General features: G+C 52.8%; 1 protein-coding gene and 1 long non-coding RNA gene across 5 annotated transcripts in view; both read left to right on the top strand.

Moving 5' to 3' along the window:
* ACTN4 (actinin, alpha 4) overlaps positions 1-12,227 on the top strand; it is a 79,399-nt gene that overhangs the window by 54,487 nt on the left and 12,685 nt on the right. For 3 of the 4 annotated variants that reach the window (XM_005860614.2, XM_005860616.2, XM_005860615.2), the window contains exons 5-11: positions 392-479; positions 2,634-2,712; positions 3,917-3,998; positions 4,742-4,827; positions 9,517-9,609; positions 11,213-11,443; positions 11,990-12,137. In XM_005860614.2, coding sequence (XP_005860676.1) covers positions 392-479; positions 2,634-2,712; positions 3,917-3,998; positions 4,742-4,827; positions 9,517-9,609; positions 11,213-11,443; positions 11,990-12,137 — 807 coding nt within the window. Of the gene's footprint in view, positions 1-391; positions 480-2,633; positions 2,713-3,916; positions 3,999-4,741; positions 4,828-6,011; positions 6,098-9,516; positions 9,610-11,212; positions 11,444-11,989; positions 12,138-12,227 lie in introns of all 4 variants that reach the window. The other variant, XM_014535081.1, reaches the window with a different exon arrangement.
* Positions 6,104-8,078, top strand: LOC106725114. Its single transcript, XR_001360986.1, has 2 exons — positions 6,104-6,579; positions 6,795-8,078. It is a non-coding gene; the product is annotated as an uncharacterized LOC106725114 (long non-coding RNA).

The raw sequence follows: 12,227 nt of genomic DNA, 5'->3' as shown, positions 1-12,227 counted from the left end.
CTCTGTGGATCTGGAATCAGTCCAGGCCATCACCAACTCTTCACTTTGTTCAAGGAGAGGCCAAGGCCAGGATCAAAGGCTTCTTTGATGATGTATCCTGGCAGTAAAAGGCACAGGCCTTGTGGTCTGAAACATGGCACAGGTTCAGACCTTGACATTATTCTGTCACTGCCATTTCCTGGGGTGACCCTGTGGGAGTTCCTTCTTGGGGCCATGTGTGCTGATCGGCGGTTAGGATCAGCAGAGGCCTGCCCATGTCTGGAATAGGAGGGGCTGTTGCTACCGTCACTGCTGCTGCTGCTCTGTCTGGTGGCCTGTCCCTCGGGTTCTGCTTGAACAAGAAGAATGGTTTTGTCTGAGCCAGAGCTCAGTGTCTTTGTGTGTTTTGCAGAGACCTCTGCCAAGGAAGGGCTCCTTCTCTGGTGCCAGAGAAAGACAGCTCCATACAAGAATGTCAATGTGCAGAACTTCCACATCAGGTGAGCGCCGGCAGCCCCGAAGCCCAACTCATTCCCTTGCTTCTTCCTGGGACCTGAGGCACTATCCTCCCACCTGCCTTCTTTTCCTGTGCTTTCCTCATGATCTGTCAGTTGCCAGCCCTCCAGGAGTCCCTTCCCCTGACACTGACTTCTGTGAGCTCCTTGTAAGGTCCCTGTGTCCTCTCCGAGGAGGGGGGGGGGGGGGCGGGGGCGCGGGGGGAGGAAGAGAGGTGGTGGTGGTGAGGTCGGCAGTGGCAGTTGCCTCACCGTCCTGGGCTGAAGGCTTTAAAGGCCGGTTCTATGGCCAGCCTTATGACTCTTCTTCCTCCACAAGCAAAGTGATTCTCTAAAGCAACAACAAAGCTCTTTTTTTTGGTTTTGACCTCTCAAGAGAAACCCATCCCTAGAGATGCTCGTGAATTGAGTGTTGGGGAAAACGTACTTTGTCCATTCTAGTGAACAAAACCCAGTCAGCCCAGTGATGAACCTGCTCTCCCTTGTGTGAGAAGGAAAGGAGACGTGTCCACAGTTGCCAGGACACAGGCAAACATGGTCAGCGTCACTTGAGATCCAGTATGACCGGAGGCAGGGTGGTCCTGAGGTCAGGTCCAGTTTGGCCCTGTGATTGCACCCTCTGAGCCTCTGGTGTCCTCCCAGGGTGGACGGACGAAGGAGGGAGCACACATAGGAATGAAGAATGGGGCCTCAGAGGATCCACAGATGTCTTCTGTGCCCCCAGTCTCTCCAGGGCCCCAGCATTAGAGGTTGGGGACCTTTCCATTGTACTCTGCTACTAATAGCAAACGGTCCTGCCCTTAAGCTCCTCTGTGTGTCTCCTTCCTTTTCCTGCCACCAACTCACTGGTCCTCTCTGTACTTCTTGTTCATTTATTTATTCAGCTAGAGGCCCGGTGCATGAATTCATGCACCAGTGGGGTCCCTCAGCCTGGCCAGCGGGATCAGGCTGAAACCAGTTCTCCCAACATCCCCCAAGGGGTCCCGGATTGCGAGAGGGCGCAGGCCAGGCCGAGGGACCCCATTGGAGCTGGGGAGGGACATGGGAGGTGGGCCAGCCAGGGAGGGACCACAGGAGGGCTCCAGGGCATGTCCAGCCCGTGTTGCTCAGTTGGACCCCAGCAGCAAGCTAACCTACCAGTCGGAGTGTCTGCCCCCTGGTGGTCAGTGCACGTCATAGCGAGCGGTTGAGCGGCCTTAGCATATCATTAGCATATTATACTTTGATTGAACGGACGACCAGATGACTGGACAGTTAGCATATTAGGCTTTTATTATATAGGACTGGTAAATAGCTATGCAATGCCTAGTATGTGCCGAGAGTGGGGATCCGGCAGGACCAGAATGAGTCCCTACCCTTGGAAAGTTACACTGCAGCAGAGGGGACCCCTAGCTGACAAAGGTGCAACTAAACCAACACAGTTTCAGGTAGTGAGAAGTGCTATATAAACTAGGACCACAAAATAGAGTGAGGTGATAGAAAGTAATTGGGAGAGTACCTTGGTCAGGAGTGGCCTTCCTGAGGAAGTGTCATTAAGCTTGACCCTAGAAGGAACCAGCCCTTAGAGGATCCCAGGAAGAAAAATGTGACCAGTCTAGCTTGTGACCAGTTGTCATTTTGCCTCGCAGAGGCCCTCATGCCAGCCACATCCTGGCATTTAGCCAGCCTGTGGGCCATGTCGGCCAGGGTGCGGAGGTCACACAGCACAGGCACCGGCCTTCCGCGGTAGGCCGTCTCCCCTCATTGGGCCTGTCCAATTCATTGGAGCCTTGCATGTACACATGTCAGGCCCTGGTCTAAGTGTTTCCATATTTACTTATTTAATCCTCATGACAACCCTCATGAAGTAGGCACTGTTATTATCCCCATTTTACAGACATGGAAACGGGTAGCAATTGTAGGACTTGCCCATAGTCACGCTAATAGTAAGTAGAAGAGCTGGGATTTGACCCTGTAACTCTCAGCTCCAGCAGTCAGGGTCATAGCCTCCCTGCCATACCATCTCCCGGCAGAGCCTGGCACACACACTAAACCACCTCAATAAATGGGAATTGATTGTTACTGTGGGAACCCGGGGCCTTTCTGAACTCCCATTACAGTGCGTGGACACCCTCATAACCTTGGCCTTTCCACCCCCAGCTGGAAGGACGGTCTTGCCTTTAATGCCCTGATCCACCGGCACAGGCCTGAGCTCATCGAGTATGACAAGCTGAGAAAGGTATGCATCTTGTGTTCCCCTCAACAGTCCACAGATAACCTGTGTCTGACCCTAACACTGGATCACATCCCCCAAGTCCATCTATCGCTGGTGTTCAAAGCTGGATTCTGTGATCAGATGGGCAGGCTGGAGAGCCTAATGCCAACTGTCACCAGACCCCCTGGCTCAGTTCTCACCTCCCTTGCTCCCCTCAGAGACTGTCCCCTTCTCCTTCCATGGGCATTGTAACCACCAGGGTTATTTTAGGGCCTGACCAACCATGTCTTCTAGCTCCCCTTCCTTAACTTCTGGATTCTGGAAGTATTCCCTCTCTGTCCATGGGGAGGAGGAGTAAGGCATTCCAAACCATCACTGCTGGCAGACATTTCCTGGCAGGGTCCTGTTCTACTTTGTCTGTACAAAGCGTGTGACCCTGTAAGCCCCAGGCCCTGCCCTAGGAGTTCCCCAGCCTTGTGGGGAAGGCAGGACAATGTATCCAGAGCAAGCCAGCCACATGAGGCCATGCACAGGTGCTCAGGCTGAATGGGGTGGGGAGGAGATAGGGCCCGACAATACTGCAGAGGAGAGGATGGCACACTTGGGCTGTCATGATTGGGAAGGGCCCGTGGAGGAGTGGCCAGCCTAGAGCCAGAGAGCAGGCATTCCAGGTGGAGGGGGCACGGGCCTCATTGAGCCCGTTCAAGCCACAGTGAGTAATGGAATTGGGCTCTAGCTGGAAAGCAGTAAAGACACATGAAGAAGGGTCCAAGTCAAGTGGGCTTTGATCCCATAGCAGTGGGAGACAGCATAAAGGGATGGTTCAGAGGGGTTGGAACGTAGAGATTCTCAATTTGCTTCCCCCAGCCCCCAACCCAGGGCTGTCTCAAGTCTGGCCAACTAACTATCAGGGGTTCAGGACAGGGAGCTTAATCTGGGGTCTGGATAGTTGAAAACTATAAGAAAAGAGCACATTTTTTCTGGAGAAAAGGTCCCTAGTTTGTCCAGCAGGATTTCCAGAGGTGTCCCTTTGGGTCGGAATTGACTATCCAGGTGGCCTCCTCACCCTGCCAGCAGCACAGGTGGCTGAGAACTGCCTAAAAAGTACCCTTTCCAGTCCTAACCCCTCCCCAGATCCCTTCCTTTTAGGCCGGCCATGGGTCCCTTTTGTTTCTGGATCCTGCCCCTGACTGAGTTCTTCCTCCTTTCCTCATTTCCCTCTCCCCAGGACGACCCAGTCACCAACCTGAACAATGCCTTTGAAGTGGCAGAGAAATACCTAGACATCCCCAAAATGTTGGATGCAGAGGGTACGTACATCCCTTTTGTTCAGTCAACACATTGTTTCGTGTGTGTCTTATGATAACTTCAGACAACTGGCAGAGCCAGTGAGAATGGCTGAGAATCTGGGTGAACCCGGGACAATGTGTCTCCAGGGGAACCAAAGCAGGAGCAGCCTGCGCAGGCCAGACATGCTCAGGGATAGAGCAGGGTGAGGAGTGGGGAAGGGGGAGCTTGAGGAGGATTGACTCTGGGGGCTGCCATAGCCCTGCCTGACCCAGTCCCACACCTGGGGGAAGGCAGGGAGCAAGGTGGCCAGGGAGGGCTCGCTCCTCTGAATAAGCAAGGCTTCTACCTACCCTGCCTGCTGTGGTTCGGAGTCCAGAGCCCACCCGTTTGGAGTGTTTTGTGTTTTCCTTTTCTGGCTTTTCTCCATTTCCCAGCCATGCACCACCCAGCCAGGATCCATGCCTCTGGCCTCTGGTGGCCCTTGGGGGTTGACTATCCAGAAGCCCCTTGAGACCATTCTCAGAGAGAGGAAGTGGCCTCATTTTAATCCAGTTCCCACAGCTGTGGCCTTTCTAAAGACCATGGGGATGGAGGGGCTGAGGGTGTGGCTAAGCCTGCCAGAGTCACCAGGGGTCACTGAATCAGCTCTAAGGGTCCTTCTCCTGGGATGTCTGTGGTCTTGGGAGCCTTTGGATCCTGGTGAGTGATCATCCCTTCCCCCCACCGCTACTTGGGCAGTTTAACCCTTGTCATTCACTTGCAGACATCGTGAACACGGCTCGGCCCGACGAGAAGGCCATAATGACCTATGTGTCCAGCTTCTACCATGCCTTTTCGGGAGCGCAGAAGGTACCGGGCAGGGCCAGGCAGGCCCACCTCGCTGCCACTGCCCAATGCCACTGCTGCCTCTCGCCTCCCATGCTCACCTCATTTCTCTTGCAGACGGCAGTGGCCTCTCCGACTAGAAGCCATACCCCAGCTCCTTGGCATTGCTGCCACCCTTTGCTCACACTGTCTATTGAGTGCCCAGTCTGTGCCAGGCTCTGTACTAGGCACTGAGAGTATAGTGGTGACAGTCAAGCAGGGTCTCTGCTTTCATGGAATTTCCATTCTAGTGGGTGAGGCAGACAACAGGCATATTCACAGATCAAGTAATTTCATGTGATAAGCACAGTAGAGAACATGGGACAGGGTGGTGGGACAGAGAAGCCCGAGGGCTGCTTTAGCTGGGGTCATCATGGGAAGCCTCCGGGGGGTGACATGAACAGCACTTGGAGTGATGAGCAGGAGCTGTCATGTGAAGATCTGTAGGAAAAGCATTCCAGGCAGAGGGTAGAGCAAGTGCAAAGGCTGTGAGGCAGAAATAAGCGTGGCTTATTCAAGGAATGGCTGGAGAAGAGTAAGTGAGGTGCAGGTGCAGAGCCAGGCTATATAGGACTACTGTAGTCTGAGATCAAGAATTTAGGTTTTAGCCCTAGCTGGTTTGGCTCAGTGGATAGATCATTGGCCTGCGGACTGAAGGGTCCCAGGTTCGATTCCAGCCAAGGGCACATGCCTGCAGGCTCGATCCCTAGTAGGGGCGTACAAGGAGGCAGCCGATCAATTATTCTCTCTCATTGATGTTTCTATCTCTTCTCCCTTCCTCTCTAAAATCAATAAAAATATATATATAAAAAAATAAAATCATTATTTAAAAAAAAATAATTTAGGTTTTATTCTAGGGCCCCAGGAAACTGTTAAGTGGTTTATGTTGAGGTGGCAGAAATGATCTTACATTTTCAGAAAGGTCAGTTAGGGTTTAACCCCTCCAGCCCCAATGGCTAGTGTCACAAATCCAGGCCTGGTTAGAAGAGGAATCCACCCCCTTCCCTCACCAAAACCTTAACAAAACGGCCCGCATCGCCAGAGCCAGGGTTTGGCTTCCAGTCCAGAGCAAGCGCTATTCCTCCTGCATGAGCCTAGGGCCCTGTCCCGGCTGCCCTCCCTGCATCTTTCACTCTCTCCTGCTTCTCTCTCTTTCTCTCTCTGCGCAGATATTGTAGGCACTCTGAGGCCAGATGAGAAAGCCATCATGACTTACGTGTCCTGCTTCTACCACGCTTTCTCGGGGGCTCAAAAGGTGAGCTGGGGTGGGAGCACACCTGGCTGCTGTGCCTAGAGGCTTGCCCTTGCCCTCCTCCCGTCCTCACCATCCATCTGTGGTTGGCCAGGCTGAGGACTGACCCAGTCAAGCAGGTTTATTGTGACCATGGGCTTCAGTGTCATCACTTAGCTGGCGCTGGTCCAGTGCTGATGCAACACAGATATTCTCTCTGTGAATACAGCCTGCCCAGGGAGATTGGTGGTAGCGTCCCAGTTTCTCAGAAATGGCAGTTGAGTCCCTGCATCACATTAAATTTAGCAGATCCGCAATTTGGACCCGTGCTCCTGACCACTTGGTTGCCCCTGCTTCTCTCTGTTCATGATCCACACTAGGCCACCTGCGTGGTGCACTGGCTGTGCCCTTTCACCGGGGAGAACTGGCTTTTCTGCCCCTCTCTGCGGCCCCTTCCCCCCCCAAATGGTCCAGGAAAGGCTCGGCCTGAACAGGTTAGACCAGGGGTGGGCAAACTTTTTGACTCGAGGGCCACAATGGGTTCTTAAACTGGACCGGAGGGCCGGAACAAAAGCATGGATGGAGTGTTTGTGTGAACTAATATAAATTCAAAGTAAACATCATTACATAAAAGGGTACGGTCTTTTTTTTTTTTAGTTTTATTCATTTCAAATGGGCCGGATCCGGCCCGCGGGCCTTAGTTTGCCCACGGCTGGGTTAGACTGTTCTCTGAGCCTACTCCTGCTGACCCAGCTCTCGGGGCCCCTTTCTCAAGCAGCCGTGCTGACACAGGCAGAGCAGTCACAGGTGTTCCCAGTGGCAGTTCTCCCTGAGCCTGGCTGATCTCATGCTGCCCCTGAGGAGAGAGTCCCACATGGAGGCCTGGGCACCTCTGTCCCCTTTGCTTGCCTCCTGTCTCTGGTTGTGGGCAGCTACTCCCAGTGACCTGAGTTTGTGTCACCAATTGCAAGTGGACAGGGAGGAGAAAAAGAAACTAGCTTTGGTTTATTGAGCACTTACTACATGCCAGACACAGACTCTTAGTCCCTACACACCCCTTAAGTTCAGAGTGGGTAGGGCGTCATAGGACATGGACTGTGTCTGCTGCCTCTTGTGGACTACCTTCAGAGTCCAGGTCAAGCAGGTGCTCCCTGTGCTAGTTTGCCCTGCCCGGGCTCTGCAACCTCTTAGCAGTATGACCTTGGATAGGTCATTTCACCTCAGTTCTCCCATCTGTAAAATGGGATTGTACTAGTACCTGTTTCACAGGGTTGTTCTGAGGATGAAATGACTGTTCCTGGTACGTGGTCAGGTAGTTGGAGCAGCCTTGTCCCTGCCCACTGTGGTTCTTCCCAGCCCTGTGCCAGAGAGCCATGTTCCTAGTCTCCTGCCACCTACCCTGCATGTGGTGGGAGCTTGTGTTTGGAGTGTTCTGTGGGAGAGCATAGGCAGGAGAGTGGAAGGGACCCCCACCTTAGTGGGAAGGCAGGGTGGGGCAGGGGTGGATAGCAGTGGAAGATTCATTGCCACAAACCCCAACTAATAGCATGTATGCCATTGGACTCCCTCCTGCGGGCCCCATGCCAGCCTCCCTGCCCACTACATTGCCCTTGCAAGAGTGCTTTCTCTTCTGCCCTGGCTACCCTCCTTTGCTTAGAGCTAAACTCCATGTAGTGGGGAACAGGAGACCTGGCGGGATTTGTGGGAGTGGACACTGACAGGAAGGCCCAGGTCAGAGCACTTGGCCATTTTGAGGCAGCCAAACTGCTCTTGTAAGGGAAGAAATAAAGGCCTGGCCCTTGGAGCTGCCGTTCACTAAGGCATTGTAGGATCCAGGCTTCTCTAGCCCAAGTTCGGGTTTCCCCAGCTTGTGTCTGCTTCTCAGGCCAGCCATAGAATACTTTTTATTATTGCTGCTGTCTTTTCCCTGTAGACTTAAGCACATCTCTCTCTTTTTGTTGAATTTATTGGGGTGACATTGGTTAATAAAATTATATAGGTTTCAGTTGCACAATTCTCTATTATATCATCTGTATATTGTATTGTGTGTTCACCAATCCCATCTCTTAAAAGAGTGCTCTCTAGGGTTCTTTTTGTTTTATAAATTCAAGCTGATCCCCAGGCTAAAGCATTTACTCCTTGTTCACTCATTCATTCATCAACCCGACTACCTAAGACACTGAACTCTGAGCTGGATGCCAGGAATTGGACAGTGTAACCGTGACCAGCAGCCCCCACCTTTGTGGGTCTGCACAGGAGAGGGTTTCAGCTTGGGGTACCATTGTCTCTTCCAAGTGAGCGGTCAGGGACTAACCTCCATGGCTGCCCTGAAAGCTGCAACCTTTGCTCTGCTTCTTGCACTTCCTTTGGGCCGGGTGTTCACTGGCCAAACCCTTGTGAACCTCATCTCTGAGGAGCACTGCCTGGAGCCATTGGCAAGTATCCTGCAGCATGATGCAGGGTGTGTGTGTGTGTGTGTGTGTGTGTGTGTTCGCACACCAACCTTGGCTGGTCCCCCACTCACCTGTCTGCTTGTCCCAGAAGCAGTGTGTGGAGGGAGAGGCCGGGCATCAGTGCCTGTAGTTAGCCAGGTCTGGAGCCATCCCCAAGCCTCTCTGTTTTCCTTCCCCACCACTCTGTAGACCCTCCTCACTATTTCTGTTCCTGTTCTGTTGCCGTTTCAACTCTTCCTCTTGGACCCTTTCTGTGCTTCCTGAAAGGTACCTGGTCTCTCCTCTCTTGTGTGGAACCCCTCCCCCTCCTCCACTCCTCGCATCTCCCCTCAGCAGGCCAACACAGGACAGTGTCCTGTAGTTCTGGGCAGAGTAGTCACTCTCCACCACTCCCTGCTCTGTGAACCCCTTGCTCCCTTCTGCCCTGTGGATGGTGACTTTGGCCCAATGAGCCATCAAGGGGAGGATTAGGAAGGGGCCTAGTGTGTTCTGCCTGTGCACTGACCACCAGGCTTCTCTGGGGGCACCAGCATCCCCACCCTTTACCCTACAGCTCTCTAGCACTCAGCCTTGCTGCAGCCTACCTTCCCACCCAAGGGGAGACTTCATCCAGGGTTTGACCTAGTGGAGGACCCCACCCAGCTTCACCCAACCCTCCTCTTTGTGGGCTACTAGGGAGTCTATTAACCCATTTCCTCCACTGTGGAGGGCTTTCCAACCCTTCTCAGCATCCCCGGGGTCCAGGCCAACAAAGCTGAGGGGCCTGACTATCTGGGTAGGGGCCTGAGCAGTAAGCTGTGCAGACACCAGCAAGGGCTGTCAGGAAACAGGCACTCAAGGTGCCGTCTTGCTGAAGCTGCACTTCTCTCCTTTCCTCCTTGGGGAGTTCCGTGTGGGCTGTGGATCAGCCAGCTTTCTAGGGACATGCCTGTCAGGGGGGAGGGTCCCTAGCCCCCAGGCAGCCCTGACTGTGTACTTCCCCTGTTCCAGGCTGAGACAGCCGCCAACCGGATCTGCAAGGTGCTGGCTGTCAATCAGGAAAATGAACACCTGATGGAAGATTACGAGAGGCTGGCCAGTGACGTAAGTGCCACTTACCCTACCCCCAGTGATACCACCAGAGCTGAAAGATTGGGTCACCTTTGTTACCCTTGACCAAAGGTCATGTGACACTTAGAGTGGACAGCAGGTATTGCAGTGAGACTTTTTAGAAAAGGTGGTAAGATTACAGGCTGTGGAGTTTGCCCAAGCCACTATGTGATGTGGCCTTTCAGGTCGGTTTCACATGGTTAAGCATCAAACTGATACATCAACATGCTAGCTGGCTCCAGGGGTCTGGAGTTTGGGTTCCAACACAGATAATCAAGGATAGAGTTTTGTGAACACTGCATTGCTTTAGAATCATCTAGGGAGCATTTTAAGAGTTAACATTCCCACACCCTCCCCATGGAGAGACAGACTCAGTAGGATAGAGAGACCGAGAGCTGATGTGGTGCTGGCCAGGACCGCGGTTGTCATGGCAGGTCCTGGGCAACAGCACTGCAGGCTGAGGATCTGCCCTCCCTATCACCCCCTTTCCCAAGTGAGGAGACTGAGGCCCAGGAAGGGTCAGGCACACGTCCACTGTCACACGGCTGGTAGGAGAGAGGGCTGGGGTTCAAACACAGGCAGCTCTGCTCCAGAGCCTGACCTGGAGCATCGGTTGGGATGGTGGGTGTCCAATAAATCTCTTCTGGATTCTGTCCTTTACTTGGAAAAATTTCCATATTTAAAAAAAATTAAAAAACATGTAAGCTTTCCAAGGGCAATAATTTGACTTCTCTTCTAGACCAGTGAGTGGTTCACAGACATTGAGCTTTCACAGACCAGGAAAATTCGGAAAAGATTTTGACAACTAACCTATGGTGGCTGACTTTTTATCTTGCCAAGTTAAGGGGATATTTATTAAAAAAAAAAAAAAAAAAAAAAAAAGCTACCTCTGTTATCACCATTATTTCTAACACCAGGAAAAGGTTAAAGGTTATATATTTTAGGATCCCAGCCCTTCCCAAGAAAGGGTGTTTGGCATCATGCATCAAGACGTAAACACAAGGATACCTTTATCCTTGCTTTTCTCATTTTGCCAGAAGTTGTCATTGGGAATCACTCCTCTGAGCATATCTACGCTGCATAATAACTGATTTTACTCTCCTGAGGTTGTTCTAGAATGTACAGTTTGTTTGCTTCTTTGTGGCCTGTCCTCACTCCATCAAAGATATGAGTAGCTCATAAAAATGCATGTCACCTTTTTAAATTTTACATTCTAATTTTTTATGTCCCAGGCCTTGGGCATGGCACTGGCTGCCCCTGAGAGAGCCAGGCCTGCTACAGGTCCTGCCCTTGAGGCGCTGACAGTCCGTGAATAGGGAAGCAGTGAGACCCTCTAAATGAGGGAGACCATCAAGGAGGGGCCCTGATTAGATCTGAGGAAAAGTAAGACCAAGAGCGTAGGCACGAACAGGAAGTAACCAGTGAACAGCACAGTGGTTCTGAGAGGGCACCCGTTCCCAGAATTCTCTGCCCTGGGATCCCAACGGGGGGCTGGAAAGCAGGGGTGATTCCCCAAGACAGAACCCTCGAAGATCTGGATGCCATGTGCCTGTGAGCCAGGGGTGGTCCCGCCACATGGCTGCCTGTGTGCCCACAGCTTCTGGAGTGGATCCGGCGCACCATCCCCTGGCTGGAGGACCGCGTGCCCCAGAAGACCATCCAGGAGATGCAGCAGAAGCTGGAGGACTTCCGAGACTACCGGCGAGTCCACAAGCCGCCCAAGGTGCAGGAGAAGTGCCAACTGGAGATCAACTTCAACACTCTGCAGACCAAGCTGCGCCTCAGCAACCGGCCCGCCTTCATGCCTTCTGAGGGCAGGATGGTCTCGGTAAGGGCAGGGGTTGGGGGCAGAGGGAGCCAGGACCCAGGAGTGCAGATTAGCCAGACAACCCCCAGTCTGATGTTTGGCCAGTATCGTCTTCCTTAACTAGAATGCACAGCCTTTCTGGTGCAGAGGTGGGTGGGGCTGCATTGACACTTTACCACCACCACTGTCACACCCCTCCCCTCATCACTCCCCAGATTTTTGTACCTATCCTCAAACCACACCAGTTTGTGTGGAATTGTTTGAGTTTGGAAACCCAGTCGGCCATAAATCTAGGACCACCACCAAGGGCTTGAGACCCCTTCTCAGGGTGGGACAGTATTCCCTGAATAGTCACCTTCGCCCCATCTGTGGCATTTATTCATTTTCATTTATGCATCTGATCCAGAAGAACTGATTGCACCTGCTATGTGTTGGGTCCTGTCTGGGTACACAGATATAACAAAGCAGGAGGTAGACATGATCAGCCCATTGCAGCATCCCTCAGGGAGGCATCGCCATCCTGGATGACCTACCCCTGTGATAGCCCTGCCCTCTGCTGCCCTGCAGGATATCAACAACTGCTGGCAGCACCTGGAGCAGGCCGAGAAGGGCTACGAAGAGTGGCTGCTGAATGAGATCCGCAGGCTAGAGCGGCTTGACCACCTCGCAGAGAAGTTCCGGCAGAAAGCCTCCATCCACGAGGCTTGGACCGATGGTATGGTCCTCCCAGCTCTCTTGTCACTTTCTCTCTCTCCCTCTCTCCCTCTCCCTCTCTCTCCCTCTCTCTCTCTCTCTCTCTCTCTCT

Source organism: Myotis brandtii, unplaced genomic scaffold, assembly GCF_000412655.1.
Source record: "Myotis brandtii unplaced genomic scaffold, ASM41265v1 scaffold1373, whole genome shotgun sequence".
Classification (NCBI taxonomy): domain Eukaryota; kingdom Metazoa; phylum Chordata; class Mammalia; order Chiroptera; family Vespertilionidae; genus Myotis; species Myotis brandtii.
This window is presented reverse-complemented; position numbering and strand designations above follow the sequence as displayed.